At 35.3% G+C, this 20,262-nt stretch overlaps 2 protein-coding genes and 1 non-coding gene across 4 annotated transcripts; 2 read left to right on the forward strand and 1 right to left on the reverse strand.

The window, feature by feature from the left end:
* The first annotated feature begins 1,994 nt into the window (after positions 1-1,994).
* On the forward strand, positions 1,995-4,543 carry LOC102629002 (peroxidase 25). 2 transcript variants are annotated; one of them, XM_015529613.3, is made up of 4 exons: positions 1,995-2,357; positions 2,485-2,664; positions 2,936-3,095; positions 3,187-4,543. In XM_015529613.3, exons 1-4 carry the CDS (start codon positions 2,151-2,153, stop codon positions 3,621-3,623), a joined length of 984 nt encoding a protein of 327 aa, XP_015385099.2. In that variant the 5' UTR covers positions 1,995-2,150; the 3' UTR covers positions 3,624-4,543. The 2 variants fall into 2 exon arrangements, with proteins under 2 accessions (XP_015385099.2, XP_006475841.2); XM_006475778.4 differs by having other exon boundaries at positions 2,000-2,357; positions 3,202-4,540.
* On the reverse strand, positions 3,703-3,784 carry TRNAS-GCU (transfer RNA serine (anticodon GCU)). The gene has a single exon. It is a non-coding gene; the product is annotated as a tRNA-Ser (tRNA).
* A 5,002-nt stretch (positions 4,544-9,545) lies between the features above and the next one.
* LOC102628729 (heme oxygenase 1, chloroplastic) lies at positions 9,546-12,304 on the forward strand. Its single transcript, XM_006475777.4, has 4 exons — positions 9,546-10,282; positions 11,334-11,557; positions 11,803-11,910; positions 12,046-12,304. The coding sequence occupies exons 1-4, from the start codon at positions 9,847-9,849 to the stop codon at positions 12,136-12,138; spliced, it is 861 nt and encodes a 286-aa protein (XP_006475840.1). The 5' UTR covers positions 9,546-9,846; the 3' UTR covers positions 12,139-12,304.
* Positions 12,305-20,262: the final 7,958 nt, after the last annotated feature.

Consider the following 20,262-nt stretch of genomic DNA (forward strand, 5'->3'; position numbering starts at 1 on the left):
AAAGAATAGATTCGTAGATTCCCAAATGAATTGGCTTATATGAAAAATTGGACTGTAGAAAATTATTTCAATTATTTCTAAGATAGTATGTAGAAAAGATTGATATTTTTCATAGGGAAGGGTTATTTGTGGACTAAACATGGGTGTTTACAAAAAATTACTTTTTGTGCATTATTAATGGGAATATTTAATAAATTTGTTTTATAAGAAATTTGGAGGTGGTGGCAGTAGCGCCACTCCATTTTTGTCCTACAATCATACTAAAGTACTGTCAGTATGAAAATGAGATCAGTGGCGTTGTCACACCACTGGGCCAAATGAATGAAATGAATGAATCAAATGATTTTCTTGCTTTCACACATAATTGTATAACATGAAAAGTACATAATGGAAGTACATACTGAAAAGAAAACGGTATCTTACTGTACCGAACCCGAAAAGAAGAGCCGTGTATTTGTTGATTTGGTCCAAATCCAATAGCAAGAGCCTTGTATTTATTGTTAATTTATTAATTGATGAGAACTCCGCTCACTAGGTGGTGCGACGTCGAGGGCAAATTTTATACAATTAACAGTAGCATTGCTTTCTTTTTATGTTAGTATTTATATGATAAAACCATAATCAAGTTCATATTCTAAAAACTATTGGATTACTCGGTATTTTTCAACAACTGCATCAAAATAAAGCTATAGATATTCTAGAGACTACGCATGCGTCTGCATTTTCCTATTTAGATCAATTTGTCTTTTGACATACACATGCTGTTCAAACTCTTACCAACTTGATCGCAAGTGCATGTCCCTTTTAAGGCTGCGCGCCGATGAAAGTCGAGTATACGATTCCGAAAGATGATTTTGGTGGATAAATACATTCCAGGATGTAATATTCCATTCACACATCACTTGTACATGTTAAGGAAAATCTCGTATACATAACAAGAAAATCTTCATCCCGTCACCCATCGATTGCATACGTACGTAGTGGGTATCTGATACATGTTAAGAAATTTATCAAGCAAATGAATGAATGGCATCTCCCAAGTTAAATAATAATAATTGAAATTGTACTTGACTGGGAAAGACTTGCGAAGTTAAGATACTAAGTTTATATCTCAACCAATAATCTAATATACAAGTATTACATTACTTGAAATACCAATTTTATATCTCTTCTTTATAAATTTCACCTATCTCGAATTTCTAATTAAATTTGAGAAGATTGTAATATTGTTATATATATATTGTGAATCAATATTCGCTCCTAGTTCAATATTTCTTCCATTGTGTTAATTGAAAATTTAATTTTCTTCGATTATTTCGTTCTATACAAAGGATTGAGACCTTCAGTACCTAATCATCATCTTAAAAGGATTAATGTAAATACGTAGTATATATATTTAAAACATATCAAAAGGCAACATATTTTTACTCGTCATGTCCATTAATCAACCTATATAATCAGATTAATTATTCCTTTAGTGACAGTGATTTTGATTAAATGAATGTATGATCGATAATGAAATAGAGTGGTCAAATCAATTTAAATTTCAATGAAATAATTAACAAACTTTAAGGACTCGAATTATTGCTCATCCATTTGTAAAGTACTCCCTATAGTATCACACCATTGGAGGAGAAACTTTCGTCCGAATCAACAAACTGATCCACCCCATGTAAATTAAGCACAGCTCAGATTAAAGTTAATGTGAACACCATGAAAACAATTGTGGGTGCAAGGAAATGAAGAGGAGAAAATATTTGATAGCGTGTTAAATAAAGAGGCAAGACGCGTCGAGGAACAGTAAGTCTAAAAGTATATGGATAAAGCAGATTCTTCCATTATCGTTTAACCAGACACACAATAATGCAGAATGCAGAGTGAAGTCACCCCCAACTCTTCCTTTCTTATAAACACAAACCAATAGAACAGAAAGAGGAGACCACTATATATTAATTTTTATTGGTCCCTACGCGTCTCCACTAATAAAAATGACAAGTTCAAAGATCAATGAAAAGGACTGGCAAAAGAGCAGTTTAATTAATAAGCACATATAAATACACATACAAGTTTTGGTAGGAAGGAGATAATTAAGAAGCTTAAAAGAGTGTCTTTATCTTATTGAGATTGGCTTCTAATTGTGGATAGTTCAAATGGAAGCTTTACGATTGTCTTTTATGGTGATATTGGTAATGGCTACGTCAGTACAAAGCCAAGGAGGATTGAAAGCCGGGTTCTATTCTTCATCGTGCCCAGGGGCTGAGGCCATAGTTAGGTCAACTGTTGAATCACACTTTAAGAAAGATCCCACCGTAGCGGCTGGCTTGCTGAGGCTTCATTTCCACGACTGCTTTGTTCAGGTTGACTCTATTGGATGTCTTGAAATTGAAGAACAATTGTATATTGTTATTAGAGGTTGCATGATATCATGCACGTATACTATATAAGCTAGCTTGGGGCGTAATTAATTCAAATTTGTTATTGCAGGGTTGCGATGGTTCAGTCTTGATAGCTGGGTCTTCTGCTGAGAGGAGTGCGTTGCCTAACCTTGGCTTAAGAGGATTTGAAGTAATCGATGACGCAAAAACACAACTCGAGGCATCCTGTCCTGGTGTAGTCTCCTGTGCTGATATACTAGCACTTGCTGCTCGTGACTCTGTGGACTTGGTATGCTAACTTTGATCGGCTGATTTTTTTTTTAAGGATCTTATGCCATGCACTTATGCAATAACCACAGATCATGTTAGATATATGATATTCAATAACTACCAATCAAAATTAAAAACAAAAATAATAATAATAACTATGATTTTACGAAAAGATGAGCACAAATTAAGTTAAAATCAACACTGAACCCAAATACGATTTCTATATATCTGAATCTGAACTGGCGTGTTTTTTGAAATGGGGACTTGTGCTGTGTGTTTTCACATGCAAGAGCGATGGACCAAGTTGGCAAGTGCCAACAGGAAGAAGAGATGGCAGAGTTTCATCATCGCAAGGTTTAAACTTACCTTCTCCTCTCGATTCCGTTACCGTCCAGAGGCAAAAATTTGCTGCTAAAGGCCTTGATGATCATGATCTAGTGACCCTAGTTGGTAACGCTCTGATATTATAATGTCTTTCTGTGTGTGTATATGTGGTATCATAAATAAATCGTCAAGACAATTAATTTACTAAACGTATTAGATTTTATGGCCGCAGGGGCACATACAATTGGGCAAACAGACTGTCAATTCTTCCGATATCGTCTGTACAACTTCACAACAACAGGCAATGCGGATCCCAGCATTAGCCAGTCGTTCTTGGCACAACTGCAGACCCTTTGTCCCAAAGATGGTGACGGCACAAAACGTGTAGCACTAGATATAGATAGCCAGAACAAATTTGATGTGAGCTTCTTCAAGAATGTACGTGATGGTAAAGGAGTTTTAGAGTCCGACCAAAGGCTGTGGGAAGATGCTGCGACACGCAATATCGTGCAAAACTATGCAGGCACCATTAGGGGGTTGCTTGGTTTTAGGTTTGATTTTGAATTTCCAAAAGCTATGATCAAAATGAGTAGCATCGAAGTGAAGACTGGCTCAGATGGGGAGATAAGAAAGATATGTTCGAAGTTCAATTAGTTATATAACTTACAAAGCAAATTAAGCGCGTGTAAAATAAATGTTTAATAAAAAAAGACTGCAGGTACGAAAATCAAATCGTCGCCTGAGAGATTCGAACTCTCGCGGGGAAACCCCATGTACTTAGCAGGCACACGCCTTAACCACTCGGCCAAAGCGACAGTTGCTACAAGGGGCTCTTTGCAAAACTATTATCATAATTACTTAATTCAGCTCTCACAGTGACCATCCAGGAATTAGGCCCAAAAAGGAAAAAAAAAAAACAGATTTTGTTGTGAATTTGTGATATCGGCGACTTCCTGCCGTAAAAAATAACTTGGATGAAAAGAACTAGAAAGCAACCATAGAATCAATCATAGCATATTAGCATTTTAACATGGTGATGTTTTGGAAGACTAAACCGTCTTGTCTGTAGTGTATATATTTATAGGAAAGCCCAAATCTCAATTGAATCCACCCTTGTAAGGACTTGGTAAACTATGATTGGCCCATGCACACTATACAGAAAAGGGGTAAATTTGTACCGTTGGATTTGAGAAGAGAAAGGATGATTGCCCTTAAAGGGCCTAGCATGAGCCCGGAAACCTAATCTCCTGCTGCCGCTTTTCGCCCATGCTTTGCGGCGAAAAAGAAGGAAAAAAAAAGAAAAAGGACAAGCAAGCAACAAAAGCTGCTGCCGCTTCTGTGCCCGTGTTGGGCCCTTTAGGGGCAAATATCAGTGCTTCCTCATTGTCTGTTTGTTTGTGTGTGCGTGGTGTGTGGTATTTGACCTTTCGAAAAAGCAGAAATACCGGTGCATATTTGAGAATTGAGAATTCTCTCATAAGGTATAATATCATCCACCCCCCTTTGCTCTTAGGTATTTGTAGATTTATATATTTACTTTAGTTTTATTATGAATTCATCTTTATTTACAGCATATTGATTTACAGATGACAATGAGTATCGCTCGCTAATCGCTATGAGTTTGTCATTACCAAACTCTCACTCGTAAAAAGTTAAATTATCAAACTAGTCCACAACTCGTGAATTTTAACAATTACCGACCCGCCTGCAACTCCTAGCTTGTGATTCCCACATTTAAAATCATAAATATTAAAAAAAATAATTTCAATTAATACCTACAAATTTGAATTATATAGTTTAAACTATAAATTTATAACAATAACCTTAATTCTATATTTGTTAATGTAAATGAGAATCAAAGTGTCAACATTAAAATAAATATATAAAATATATCAATATAACACAAAATATTTCTTTTGTAGGCAAACAACATCGCTAAAATCAATGCATGACTCTATTTTTTAATCAATATACAAGTATTGTCAATAATATTAACAAGTAAGTTTTGGACAATTAAAAACACAACTTTAGCAATCAACAGTTCAAGTCATTAAAGTAAAAGAAAAAAATTTAATGAAATTAAAATAAAATATCAGCAATATTAAACTTAAAAAAATACAAATTTCTACTTATTAAAAACTTTGTGTGTGTGTGTAGTCCCGATCTGGTCCAAAATTTTAAAGTGCGGGAAAGTTCGGAAAAGTTTTAAAACCATGGGGTTTAAGAGGTTTAAAACTTAATACGTGTTTTCCTAGATTTTTGTGCACTTTATATATATATATATATATATCGATGTATGCATGTATGTATGGATTTATGTATGTGTGTATATATGTATATATGTATGTATGTATGTGAGATAGATTAGATTTAAGAATTAGAAAGATTAGGTCATGAGTTGTAATTCTAGTCAAACAACCCAAGAGGGTGAATTCGGAATTTAAGATTTCTCCAATAATAATCACAATCCAACAACTCTGAACACTAAAAATCCAACAAATAACAACTACAATAATTAATATAAAGAGATATTTATATATGAAGATATATGAATAGTGAATTCGGGTTAAGAAAATGAACACAACAAGTTTTGTGTAGTTAAGTAAACTTGCTTATACATTGGCAAAATTCCACAAATCTCGATCGAGACTTGGGATCTTGATGCTTTTGTGGTGGGATCCGATAGAAAATTTTATCATGATTTACTATTTAACTTTGTATTAGGGACCTAATTTTATAATGATTCACTATTTAGGAGATGACAAGTTAATTTGATGAATCACATTGATTTAATATGTCAGTCATATATGTATAACAAGTCTGTTTGATAAATAAAAGATATATAACATATGGGGTTATAGGCATATGACATGTCATTTATATTAAGATCTATAGTGTATGACAACAAGCTAATGTCATCTGGGATAATTCGGGATCCTATTAGAGATTTATAATTTTAATTGAGATAGGATTAAGACACATTTTTTGTCCCAATTTACCAGTCAAGACCAAGTTTGAGACATGTTTTTTTAGGTTAAGATTGGCAAATCTGGACCCATCTTATCTTGTTGCCAATCCTACCTGTCTATGTCCATGCCGCTTGAATATTTGAATAACCAAGCCTTATACTCGAAGGCTCCAAAATGAGTACAATTGACTTCACAAGTGTCAACAAATCTTTACAACCTTAGATGATTCTACACCTTTTTGCTCAAGTATATACCACACTTACAACTTCTCAATTTAAAGAAAGAAATTATTCTTACAAGACCAAACTCTTCAAGACTGTATATACAAGTTATAGCTTAACAATGAACTAATATATGTAAGCAAGTTAAAGCTCAAGAATACGTAGAATAAGCAAGTTTTAGCTTAGCAAAAGTTATGAAATCGAGTTAGAGTTAGCATTTGATAGGTTTATCCGAAAACTAATGTTATTCTCTGAAAATTAGACATTCTGTACACAAATGGATCAAGGGTAATATGAAGTGGATAACTGCTTGCTGACGTAACAAGTGATAGTGGAGAGAATTTAAAATTTTAAGCTCAAAATAGATCATTACTAAGATATAAGCAAATAATTGTTTTGCAACATAATGCTAGCAGATGACTACTTAGTTGATTTCTCATATTTCAAATTTTATATTTTAGCCAAACTTTTTAAAATTATAGATTAGTCAAAATTATTTTAAAGTATTTACAAATACTTCCTTCTATAGAATTTCAACAATACTTTTATGATTTTAAAGTTTCAAAACTTTTCAAATTGATAAACAATCATTTGATTAAAAAACACCCATTTTTCTTTAAGTATAGGAACTTTTTAGTATGAAACAAAGATAAATTTAAATGTCATGATCATGATAATAACATGAGATTTTAAATACTTAATCATGCACACGTTTAATCATGCTAGTTTTACAAGAACTATAATAAGAAAGATAATTTATGCTAGTATCCTTGATGTTTGTGCTTGATTTCATGAACTTTATTTATAAATGCTTTGAACTTAATCTCACATAGATGATATTTGTACTTCAAGAGCTAGTGAGATTAAAACAACATGTTTTCTCTTTTACCTTTGACATGTATTTTGTTATCATCGAAATTAAGGTTTGTATATCCCTTAGGTCAACATAAGTAATAATTTTATCCTATATATTTATGTGATTAAATTCATTTAATGCAATTATTATGATTAAAATTAAAAAGATAAATAATTAAAAAAATAATGTGGTCGGCAATTACTCATTAGACTTTTCTCAATACTCAACCCACATGCAATCTGCAGTGGGTTCAAATTTAAAATACCAAACCCAGTCCACAACATATAAAATTACCTCCAGTGCGTCTACAATTGGGTTTTATCATCTTTATTATTGATAGCATAAAGAAGAAACTTGTGTTATTTTGATAATAAGATAGATATTTTGTAAATAAATTGATTGCTCACAAGTATCAGGACCAATGATCAAAGTCTACTATCTTGTTATTGAAATCTAAAAAAAAATAATCATGGGATAAGAAAACAAACTCCTCATTTGTATTTCAATATCTTAACTTTTGAAATCAACAATAAAATGGAAAAAGAAAACTATCACAAAAATAAAATTACAAGAAGTTTTGGCATAAAATGTTTCTAACCCACTCATAATCATGTGCTTTTAGCTCATTTTTTATGAGCTAAATTATAAGAAAACATTGTCTTTGGGTGATTGGGGGATGATTGGAAATTTCCACTTAGGGCATCTAAGAAGAGGGTAGGTGTTTATGGGACTTGCAAAAGAAAGCACCATTAGAAGTCGACGTCGGGGTGGTTGGCGACGGCACTTTGACGTTAAAGTTAGATAAATACAAAAAGGGAGAAAGGTGTTGAGGTAACTAGAGAGCAATGATACTATGAAGAATGAGGAAAAAGATCCCATTACCTATAAACATGACCTTTTGGTTCAGGTGCTCTTGAGGGTGTTTCTGTGTCCATTTAGATACGTGGGATAAACGTATTTGTCTAGTCCCTCCTCAAATAAGGGTATAATAACACATATGACTTATATTCAAATATTAGAGTCATTATGATATTTCTCCTTATTAGACAAGTGTCTTCTCTTGATTGGTTGATTCTTTGAGTTCGGTAAGAGCTCATATTACTTTACTTGTTGCATGCCCTTGTTGGATTCCAAATACCTTAGAGAAGTCGGGTGCTCTCTGATCCTTAGAGGCTAGTCATGACTAACAATCTCCTTGGGATAATTAACTAAGGTGTTGTTCCTTTTACTAGCCAATGAACGTTTAGACTTACTTGGAAATGAGTGTAATTAGTCAGAGCAACCCTATTGGTCCACAAGGTAAGTTGCTCAAAATATGATAGAGGCCCTGCCACATCAAAACTGAAGACAATTTGAAGTTGGCTTAAGCGAGAGAAAGACAAACTCTGAAACCTGATATGCTTAAGTCATCTTTGTGTTATGTCTATTTATTTATTCAATATTTTAAATATTTTCCATATCTCGAAGGAGTCTTAAAGCATTGAGGAATGAATGAAATTTATCATTCCTGTGTTGGGTGCTTCTCGACTTTCTCCTTTTCCAAACCATGTGGCATCCTCTTGTGGTCCCTGAAATTAATCATCATTATGTATTATTCTATTATTTAAAATAACTAATTAAGACGTATCCTTATGATTATTGTTAAATTGCATCTGCCGCATAAGAAAATAATACTAGGTAACCCTAAAAAATAAAATAGAGAATTTTTTAAGGTGGGCAAAAAAACTCAGGAGAGGAGCTTAAGAAAAAAACCCAGGCGTGCCCCTCTATTTAAAAAAATAAATAAATTTATAAATAGAATAATAAATTTAAATTTAAAAATTTTACGAAAATATAAAAAGAAAACTTAAATTCCTAATCTTTAAATTGATAATGATTCCAAAAAAATCTAAAATTATAATATTAAACTATCTCTTAAGCATTAATTACTATTTCGTTATTAACAAATTAAATCTCTTAGCTATTACCGTAACTTCATTTTCTCATTTGTTATTTATTTTAAAATATATATTTTTAAATTATAATAATTTATTGATTATCAACTCATTTTAAATTTATAATAATTTAAAAATATTAAAAATAGTGAAAACCCAAGCCCAACCCATATCCAGCCCACGCCGTATGGATCCGGCCTAAGTCCGAGCTATATGCTTCCTCTACAATGGACTTGGGCCTAAACTTAAAAAGGCCCAACTCATACCTGCGTTCTGCCATTCCTGAATTCTCTTAAAAGTGAAAAAAAATTTGTCCAAAAAAAAAAGTGAAAAAAAGGAAAAAGAAGAGGAATATTAACAAAAGTTGCCAAGTGCGAAAAGAGAAGGATCCGGAAGAATGTTCCAAAGTTGGTAGTCAGTCCAAAGTCCACACAAATCTCCACGTCCACAACCAATAAAACCACAGAAACTAACGAAGTTGTATTACATATTTGCCCCTCCGTGCCATGGCATTCAACTACGTCGTCGTTTCTCCGTCCCCTGACCTAACCCAACACGACATTACTTCGACACGAAACTTTCTGTTCCTGCAATATAAAATTCCCAAAAATTTATGGAGGGTTGCCAATTACCATACGCAGCAAACACTGTCAGAGAGACCATGCCCAAGTAACGCAACACCCACCCCCCGCCTCCCATTTCATAAAAAAAATACACAATTATTAAATACCAACGATAATTTAAAAAATTAAAAAGAAAATTAAACCCGTTTCTAATATCTATCCATTAGCTTTAGCTTCAAGAGTACTTGAACCGCCGTGACAAGCCAAACCTTTGTCAATTCACCGTTTTCGTACACTCTTCGTATAAACACAAAATAATTTTCAACGATTTTCAATGGCTTCACTAACCTCAATTTCTCAGTCTCAATCCTTTTTAATGAAACCCCACTTGATAAACACCGCCATCACAAGCGCCAGACCTAATTATTTCAGTTCCAATTTCTTGCCGCTTTGGTCTCGCTCTTTCTTCAAACTTCCGAGAATGACCCAGAAAAACGGCGTCGTTGTGGTGTCTGCCACGACTGCAGAGAAGCCCAAGAAGCGGTATCCGGGGGAGGCTAAGGGGTTTGTGGAGGAGATGAGGTTTGTGGCAATGAAATTGCATACTAAGGAGCAGGCTAGAGAAGGGGAGAAGGAAGTGAAGGAGCCTGAGGAAAGGCCTGTGACTAAATGGGAGCCAACTGTTGATGGCTATCTCAGGTTTCTTGTTGATAGCAAGTTGGTTTATGATACACTTGAGGGGATCATTGAGAAAGCGCCCTTTCCTAGTTGTAAGTGTTTTCTTCTTCGTTTTTAATAATCTTTGGGCACCCTTTTGTTTCTTTAGGTTGATCCTATGGATTTAGTTGCTTGTTTGGACTTTGGAGCTTCTTGTTATTTGATACTTTTGGATTATGATTGGATTTGTAGTTACTTATATGATTGTGGTAAGTGTGGGTTAGTAGTTGCTTATATTATTAATTGGCATTTTAAAACAGAGAAATTCTTTCTTAAGCTGGGTTTCTTTCACGCAAATACCAGTCTATGATTAATTGTTGTTAGATAAGAATGTAAAATTAATTAAATCTTGACCATATGCACATGTGGCTGAAGATCTTGAAAATACTCGGAGGTATTAGATTAGAAGAGAATCCTAATTTATTAATGGAGCTTATTGTCTGTTTGGGTTAATTTGGTTTTGTTTATCTATGCTGGCCAAATCTGGAGGTGAAGTAATTTTGAATATGGGTTTAACTAGTAGTGGCTTTTTCTCTTCTGATACACTGCAGAGCCTCCTTAGTCCTTAGAGATTTAACTTATCTTCTGCTTCAATGTGGCAAACAATGAACTACTTGCTTCTTGAGATCCATTATTATTCTTAACTTCTGTTGGTCTTTGCTTTGTGATTCTCTAAAGAGTCTTCTTAATAAAATCTCACATTGTCAATTTTGTAGTTTATTATATAGACTATATTGGGGCTTTAATTTATTTCCAATGGGCTTCCTCAACTTCAAGTGATCTCAATGTGAGAGGCCAAAATTTCAGAAAAACTTGTGTTCTTGTTTGTCTAAGAAATGGCTGTATCAACTTTATAATTTCAAAGTTTTTGAGCTTTAATGCGTTAGTTCTTGTAGTTCAGTTGTTGAACTGAAGCTGAGTTTGATGTTTTACAAATAGATCTTGGTTCAGTGTGTTTAGGTAATTGCTTAAGAGCAAAAATTCCCTTTGCAGTGCTTATTTGCCAATGGCTTCACCTTTGTGTATGTGTATGTGAAGTATTTTATGTGTATTACATTACATGCATAAGCTGAAGTAAAATTTTGTTACATGACTTTGCTGCAGATGCTGAATTCAGAAACACAGGATTGGAAAGATCAGAAAAGTTGGCCAAAGATTTGGAGTGGTTCAAAGAGCAAGGATATACCATTCCAGAACCTTCTTCTCCTGGTATTTCATATGTGCAGTATCTTGAGGAATTGTCGGAGAAGGATCCTCAAGCATTTATCTGCCATTTCTACAATATATATTTTGCCCACTCAGCTGGTGGTCGAATGATTGGGAAAAAGGTATTGGAATTATAATGTTCTGATTATTAGATTTTTTCCAGACTATTGCGAATGTCTTTTCCTTCTTCTCTCCAGTGTTGTGTCTTACGTGACAGGAGTTTTGCAAAATAAATTCTGTCAGTAGGAAACTGGAAGTTGCTCGCTTGTAGTGATTTCAATTTTTTGTATAATCTGTTAGTTTCTTTGGCATGCTGACAACAGTAGGCATTCATGGTAAAAAGCTATTTTGTTCCCTCCTAACCTAGGTTGCTGAGAAGATACTTGGTGGCAAGGAGTTGGAATTCTATAAATGGGATGGTGAACTTCCCAAATTATTGCAGAATGTAAGAGATAAACTAAACAAAGTTGCTGAGGTAATTTGCTCGTCTATTACAGAATTGGACTGTCAGCCGTGTTTTTCTTTCAACTCAATGTTCTATGTTTTCAACTAAAATTTTTAATGAATTACATGGTAACTGATACATTTATTTATATGTGGGAATTCACAGAGCTGGACTAGAGAGGAGAAAAACCGTTGTCTGGAAGAAACTGAATTATCATTCAAGCATTCGGGGGAGATCCTCCGTCTAATATTGTCATAATGTAGATGATTGGCTCTGATGTACTTGTGACCTTGTGCTACTAGTGGCGCAAGCCACAACATTCATGTTAATATCCACAAGCTTTTTAATTTTTTTAACTTTTCAGTCACTTAAATCAAAACATTGGAATTACTGTTGTTGTGCATAAGCAGAGCGTTTCATAAAATGGTGTATGAGTAATTTCAAGATTTGGATACGCTAGATTTTTGTTATTGCCGCCTAATCAATCTGAAGGCACGGCGCTGATTGTCTTAGATTTGATGATTGGACGGGTTCAACAGTGACTAATCCGGCAATGGGACTTTAAATTCCTGGAACGGAAGCTAGGGCTGCTGAATGACGAGGCCTGACACTTTTTTTTTAAAAAAATTAGTTTTAACCCTCTCTTCTTGGTCAGGCCCTATCTCTCCAATTTTTTTTTTCCTTTAAAAAGCACTGATATTTATAGTACATTATAATTAAAATGTTATTGACATTTACAATAAAAAATTATCGACTATCCTAAATCCAATCTCTTATAGCAGAGTCAAGATTTGGGCGGTACCTTATTTGCGGCAACAGTGGTGTACCTCAAAATCAGAATATTCATTTTAAATTTTACAATTTCAAGGCCAGTCGTCTTGGCCGCTCTTTTTATAATTGGAAAATACTTGGTGAAGAGAAAAACGAGAAAAATAAAGAAGAAAATAGTAGAGAGTGAGTGGGTAGAGAGAGAGAGAACAAAATTCTCTCGTCCTTATCTCGTGCTTTTCTACACCTAACACTACTCTTTATAATTTTAGCTAATTTTCGAAGTTTGATGTTGTAATTATCAGACCAACAACAGCACTTCCAAAGTAAGTCTCTCTCCTTATGGGTTTTCTCTGAAAACAAATAACGATGAGAGTGAGAGTAGAGTTGTCATGACCCATTAAGTCACTCCGGCAAGTGAGTGGAGTTAGTTTTGTTTTTCCGGGGCCTTGTGACCTATGTAGCTAGAAGTCCGACAAGTCTTGGGGATTTAGTTGGCACAATTTAAGAGGTTGGCTACCTATTAATTTTAAGCCTTTATTGTAAGAAGCTGCACATAGATGATGGATCCAGATGAATTAATTAAGAGGTGCAAAGCAATAAGATTGAGTGACAAGGAAGAGGGGAGAGTCTCTTTCAAAAACAGAACGAAGATTAAAGGTGAAAAGATTTTGGCGGGTTCTTTGGTTGGAAAGGTGCTCCACATGCGAGAAGTTAGCATAGAAGGTTTAAAGACGGCAATGCAATGGGTGTGGAGAACCTTGCGAGAAGTGAAAATAGAGAAATTGGGAGATAACATCTTCATGTCAAATTTGGGCCAGAGGTGGACAAGAGAAGCATCATGGTGGGAGGTCATTGGCATTTCGATAAAGTGCTCATTGCGCTAACTGAACCAGCAGAAATCAGAGATATAAAAAAGCAAGATTTTAACCATGTTTCATTTTTTGTTCAAATCCATAATGTTCCTATCATGTGCATGTCTAAAGAAATGGCAGCAGAACTGAGAAAAGTGATTGGGAAAGTAGAGGAAGTAGAAACTAATGCAACAGGAGAGTGTTTCGGTCAATTTTTGAGATTGAGAATATCTGTAAATATCACAAAGACATTGAAGAAGATTATCGAATTAGAACAAGAAGAGGAAGATGCAGATGATGTTCCAATGCGTGTGATGTATGAAAGACTGCTTGATTTTTGTTTTTATTGTGGGCGAATAAGATGCTAGTACCGATAGTGTGTTTACTACAAATCCCAGTCAAAAGATGAGTTAGCTTATGGTCTATGGCTCAAAGCAACTACAGTAGCTGAGAAACTAAAGCAAGGCAAGGGGAGAGATAGATGGACTGTAGAATCCAACAGGTTTCGCTCAGAAGAACCAGCTCCTACAAAATCTGATATGGGGATAAATAAAGAGAAGGGAGTGCAACAAAGGGCAGCTAAACCAGGTAGTGGGGATGATTCGAACCAGCCCCTTTTGGATCCGAGTCCAAATAGTTTGGGAATAAAAAAGGGTGGGGATCAGATGGTGGTGGAAACGCATTTAATGCATAATGTTATAAGACATGGTGAGCTAGTGAGTAACTGCAAGGAGCAAAAAAGTGCAGCAGAAGGGGTTGCAGTGCATAGGGATGTGGATGTAGGAGCGGGAAATAAGAGGGGGAACAAAAAAGAGAGAGACGAATTAACACAAAAAGAAAAATCAGAAATGATTTTGTCTTCTGGACTGGAAAAAACGGGAGATTTTGAGCGGGAAAAGAATGAAAACAAAGGAGCTTTGGAAGATAGAGAGGGCCAACAAAAAACAAACATGAGCCTAGCCCAAATGGAATCGGAAGTTAAAGATGCAGAAAATGAGCCGAGAATGGCAAAACAAAAGCTTAGAAGAAAGAAGTGGAAACTTCAAGCCCGAAACGTGGAAGGAATTGGAGGCAAAATAGAAGGGCCCACAAATTTAAAAAGGCATATGAGCTCAATGAATTAAGAAAGCCTAAAGGCAAAAAAGAGCAAAATAGGCAGCCCACAGACTTTTGAATTTTCACAATGGGTTCAAAGAATTGTTGCAGCAGCTATGAAGCTAGCTTTCGAAAATGAGAATGGTGAGCTAAATGGGGAGCTTCAGAATGCAGCAAAGGAAACATCAGCCATGAAACTTATAAGTTGGAATATTCGAGAGCTGGGGAAAAATCGAATGTTCCGAGAAACTCAGCAAATTGTGCAGGAGCAGAGGCCTCAAATCTTATTTCTTTGTGAAAAAAAAAAAAACTGATGTCAAAGCAAATGCAAGCGAAAGCAAATAAACTTCATTACCAGAACTGTTTTGCAGTCAATAGGGAAAGATTGGGGGGTTGTGGAGCTTAGAGGTAACAGTGCATATCAAATCGTTCAGTCAACACCATATAGATTCAGTAGTTCAAAATGAGAACATGAATTACTGGAGATGTACCGGAATATATAGCCATCTAGAATCAGACAAAAAAAAAAAAAAAGCACACTTAGACTCTTTTGAGAAGGTTAGCCACTTTATCCTCTTGACCATGGTTATGTTTTAGAGATTTCAATGAAGTGTTAATTTAAATGAGAAAATATGAGGGAGAGATAAGAGAGTTAGAATGGTGAATGATTTTAGAAAAACTCTGAGGGACTGTGATTTAAAGGATTTGGGGAATACGAGGTATTCGTTTACATGGTCAAATCGGAGATTTGGGTCAAACATTATTGAAGAAAGGCTGGATCAATTTCTATGTAATGGTAGTTGGGTTATAATTATCAAGAAAAAAAAGCTGTGAATCTAACTTCCTAGAGTTCGGACCACAACCCTATATTGATGGAGATCATAGAAAATGGGAAGGGCCAAAGGTATTCAAAGAGCACCTGCCCCAGAATTTATTACGAGGACATGTGGAGCTCTTACGAGAAGTGTAGGGATATTGTGAAGCATGAATGGAAGGAAGTGAGCTGCTGAAATAGAGGGAACCTGATTGAAAGTTTTAAGTGAAAATCAAAGGAATCTCAGGCAGAGCTGAAATTATGGAGCAACATGGAATTTAAAGGTAGAGAAAAGAAGTTAAAGCAGCTCATAGAAGCTTAGAGCTTTAAAAGAGAGGTACCACCACTATGAGCATGGGGGTGAGATCAAAATAGTAGAGCATAAGATTGATAGCATTATGCTCGATGAAGAAATTTTCTAGAAGCATTTATCAAGGGCAAATTGGCTAAAGGAGGGAGACAAAAACACGAAGTTCTTTCACTCAAAAGCTTCTGTGTGGAAAAAGAAGAATAAAATATGTGGCCTAGAAGATGGAAATGGAAGGTGGATTGAGGAAGCTGATGAGGTGGAAAAAATGTTCTGTGAATACTTCACAAACATTTTCACTACGACAACTCCTACACCTGATCATTTAGTTGCAGCAGTAGCGGATTTGCCTACTAGAAGTACAGGGGAAATGGAAAGTCACCTGGATCAGCCTTTTACAGAAGGGGAAGTAGCAGTTGCTCTTACTCAGATGTGTCCCACGAAAGCTCCAGGCCCAGATGGACTCCCGACAACCTTTTTTTTTTTCAGAACCATTGGAGTTCAATCAAAGAAGGAGTCATTACAACCATACGCATATTGCTTTGATTCCAAAAGTAAAAAAGCCTAGGAAAGTGACTGATTATAGGCCAATTAGCCTCTGTAATGTAATATATAAAATAATCGCTAAAGCAATAGCCAACAGACTTAAGCAAGTGTTAAATGATCTCATATCCCCTACTCAATGTGCTTTTGTTCCAAATAGGCTTATTATTGATAATGTAATCATAGCCTATGAATGTCTAAACAAGATTAGACAAAGTATGGGAAAAAAGAAGGCCTAGTAGCCCTCAAGCTTAATATAAGCAAGGCCTATGATAGGATTGAGTGGAGTTTTATCAAATGTGTAATGCACAAGATGAGGTTCTCTGAAAAATGGGTGAACTTAATCATGAATTGTATTTTTACAGCTAGTTTTTCAGTGTTAATAAATGGAGTGGCTAAATGTCTCATCCATCCTCAAAGAGGTTTGAGACAAGGATGCTCTCTCTCCTCATATTTGTTTATTTTGTGTGCGAAAGTATTCTCAAACCTAATGTTGCAGGCAGAAAACAAAAATCTTATACATGGACTAATGTTCAGCAGCAACATCTCAGTTTCGTACCTTCTATTTGCGGATGATAGTTTAGTTTTTTCAAGAGCCAATAGCACTGAATGTAGAAACTTGAAGAACATTTTTTACTGTTATGCAGCAGCTTCGGGACAAGTTTTCAACTACGACAAGTCTTTGATGTTTTTCAGCACTAATACAAATCAAGGCCAAACAGAGGAAGTTAAAAGCATTTTTGAGTTGAACGTTGTATCCAAGCATGAAAAGTACATTGGTTTACCAGCTATGGTGGGGAGGAAAAAGACATGTTTTTTCAATGATGTAAAATTGAGAGTCTGGAGTAAGCTGTCAAGCTAGCAGAACAAGTGTTTTTCTAGTGGAGGGAGAGAAGTTTTGATTAAAGTTGTTGCTTAAGCAATCTCGGCTTATGCTATGAGCGTTTTTAAAATCCCCCAAGGCTTGTGTGATGATATTGAAAATGCTATAGCGAGATTTTGGTGGGGTTCATCCGATACTCATAAGAGCATCCATTAGACAAGATGGGAGAAGTTGTGCCATGCTAAGATAAAGGGAGGGCTGGGTTTTAGGGACTTCTCTAGCTTTAACCAGGCCCTAGTTGCTAAGCAAGGGTGAAGAATCCTTCATAATCTGGAATCCTTAATGGCAAAAATCTTAAAGGCAATATACTTCAGGCATACAAGCTTTATGGATGCAAAATTGGGGTCAAATGCTAGTTTTGTTTGGAGAAATATTCTATGGGGCAAACGAGTGCTCCATAAGGGCTTGAGGTGGAGAATAGGCAATGGGAGTCAAATCTCAGTCTACAACAGCAACTGGATTCAAAAACATAAATTCAAGAGACATGACATACATATGGAACTTCCCAATGACATTGTAGTTGCTGACTTTATAGATGAGAGACATCAGTTGAAAGAGGATATAACTTGCCCGCATTTCTAAAAGGAAGCTTCAGAAAGGATTTTTCAGACCCCTCTGCCGAGAACCCCTCAGCAGGATATTCTCATCTGGAAGTTTGACCAACATGGAAGCTATTATGTCAAAAGTGGCTACCAGTTAACTTTGAAGCAAAAATTCTCAGACAATCCAGGCTGCTCAAACACTACCAAAACCCACTAGGAGGTTGTTTGGGCAAATGAGATCCCTGAAAAGATTAACGTTTTTATGTGGAGAGCAACAAAAAATTTGTTACCAATAACAACAAATCTGTTGAAGAGGAAAGTGATAATGGATCCAATATGCAAAAGATGTAGCTGTAGGAGTGAAGATGTCTTCCATGCCTTATTGGAATGTAGGGCTGTGAAGAAGGTGTGGAAAGCGACAGAGTTTTATGAGGAGGTAAAGTAGATACCCAATCAAGATATGTTGAGTTTGCTCCAAGAAATGACTTCGAAGAGAATGAAGAAAGATGTAGAATTGATTAATGCAGTATGTTGGGCGATTTGGTACTCCAGGAAATGCTTTATTTTTTATGGCAAAGAAGAGGATCCTCTTATTTCATTGGCATGAGCAGCAGCTATTGTAGAGTCTTACAAGAGGATTAAAATCCCAAAAGATCAAGCAATCTCAAGGCATGGGCAAATCAGTCAGCTAACATGGACAACTCCCCCAAATGGTTGTTTTAAGGTGAATGTGGATGATGCAGTAAAAGTCTCAGAGCAAAAGGCAGGCTTAGGAGTAGTTATAAGAAATTCCAGTGGAAGGGTTGCGGCAGTAACAGTTCAAAATGTTCCATTTTGAGGAAATGTAGCTTGTATGGAAGCTGAAGCTGTTTTGTTTGGAATTCAAACTGCTCAACAGGTGGATTGTGTGCCAATGATCATTGAGTTAGATTCAAAGGAGGTATTGGATCTTTCATTAAATAGAAAGGAAAGCAAGATAGAAAGAGAATGGATTATTGTAGAAATCCAGACAAAACTTAGGATTCAAGCATCAATCCAATTTGCTCCAAGGGGCTGTACTGTAGTTACTCATTCCATAACAAAGAAAGCTCTAGATGTCGAAAACCATTGTATTTGGCTGGAAAATTTCCCAGTTCATGTTATGATGCTACTGTCAAAGTTTGTTTAATGGAAAACTTAACTTCCTTATAAAAAAAAATAAAATTTATCAGACCAACATCTCAATTGGGTTAACCAGTACCTCATTCTCTGAACTCTAAGGTGGAGGCATGATTTTTCTATTGTGGGCCTAGCTTTGACATATTGGACTGCTTACATGTATTTACAGTTTAAGAGAAAGTTTGGGTGCATTTTTACAGACCTTCTCTGCTGTTAGTATAAATGTATGTATAGCATCAGCACACAAGGGGTAAATTCATAAAAGCCCATTTAAAACTTAAAAAAATTATTAAAAATTAAATGGAAATTGCATTGATAATCAAGAAATAGCTATTGTAACACGCTATATCACACCCCATTTTATTATCTATTGTGTAATAGATGCATTTTCTCTTTCACGAAACCAAACTTAAGCAAAAAAAATTTCACTTTCACACTTCACCTTCACTTTTTAGCAGCAACCATTTACAAACACTTAAGGATTATTGAGCGTAAGGAACAAGATTCATCACCATTTTCAGCTTAGCCAAGAACAAGACAAACTTGGGTAGTGGCAGATGGTGACCTGGTTCCACGCTTGGTATTGGAACTCCAAACAGGTTAGTATCCATTAAAATTTGTTGTATGCAATTTTTAGCTTTGGTTTTCTGCATTTTGGAGACATGAAATGAAAAAAATTGGAGCCGGTTTGTTGAATATTACAGCCGTTGTTGTAGAACTTGTTGATAAGGAAAACGAGTTTGGATGTATGTTGAATTAGTAGATTAATCATGCTCTTAGATCCTTTTTTTTAGTTTTTCATTTATGCTGTTCAGAGGTTAATAAAGAATATAATTGCACAAATTTGTAACTTTTATGTGATTGGGATGAAAAAGATTGGATTTGGTGTTTAAGTCAAAGGTTCTGTGTGTGCGCGCGTGTTTTTGTTTATTTATTTATTTTTTTGCCATGATGGGGAAGATGATAAGGGATTCTTGGTCTGTATAATGGATGTTTGTTCATTATTTGGTGATGGCTGTATGTTTATTTGCTGGTATTGCCAAAAACAGTAAAGTGCGGCCACTGTAGGTTTCAGTCATATAGTACAGTTTCTGAAAGCGTGCAGCTGACGATTTTATAGTTCAAATGATTAGTAGTTAAGGTTTATGATATAGTGATAGATATATGAGTTAATAACCACCTGTACTGTTGTCTTGATGGAGTAGTTAATGCATAAGTTGTTGGGTTGAAAATGTAAGTTGTGTAATATCATTAACGCACTTGTGATCTCAATAAATATAACGAGCCATGTACATTCAACTTTTTGCGGCAAACTATTGAATTATTTGAAGATATATAATGCTTGAAACCTAAGAAACTAATATACTAATATGCCTATGCTATGTTTTCACTTATGATATATATCTGCATATGTCATT

The sequence above is a fragment of the Citrus sinensis genome, chromosome 1, assembly GCF_022201045.2.
Source record: "Citrus sinensis cultivar Valencia sweet orange chromosome 1, DVS_A1.0, whole genome shotgun sequence".
Lineage (NCBI taxonomy): Eukaryota > Viridiplantae > Streptophyta > Magnoliopsida > Sapindales > Rutaceae > Citrus > Citrus sinensis.

What these genes read in the sequence shown, in the direction of transcription:
- LOC102629002 (XM_015529613.3), top strand. Translation starts at nt 2,151, where the DNA reads ATGGAAGCTTTACGATTGTCTTTTATGGTGATATTGGTAATGGCTACG. An exon ending in CTCGTGACTCTGTGGACTTG is followed by an intron (nt 2,665 to 2,935) that starts GTATGCTAACTT and finishes TTCACATGCAAG; the next exon opens with AGCGATGGACCAAGTTGGCA. An exon ending in TGATCTAGTGACCCTAGTTG is followed by an intron (nt 3,096 to 3,186) that starts GTAACGCTCTGA and finishes TAAACGTATTAG; the next exon opens with ATTTTATGGCCGCAGGGGCA.
- LOC102628729 (XM_006475777.4), top strand. Translation starts at nt 9,847, where the DNA reads ATGGCTTCACTAACCTCAATTTCTCAGTCTCAATCCTTTTTAATGAAA. An exon ending in GTCGAATGATTGGGAAAAAG is followed by an intron (nt 11,558 to 11,802) that starts GTATTGGAATTA and finishes CTCCTAACCTAG; the next exon opens with GTTGCTGAGAAGATACTTGG. An exon ending in AACTAAACAAAGTTGCTGAG is followed by an intron (nt 11,911 to 12,045) that starts GTAATTTGCTCG and finishes GGGAATTCACAG; the next exon opens with AGCTGGACTAGAGAGGAGAA.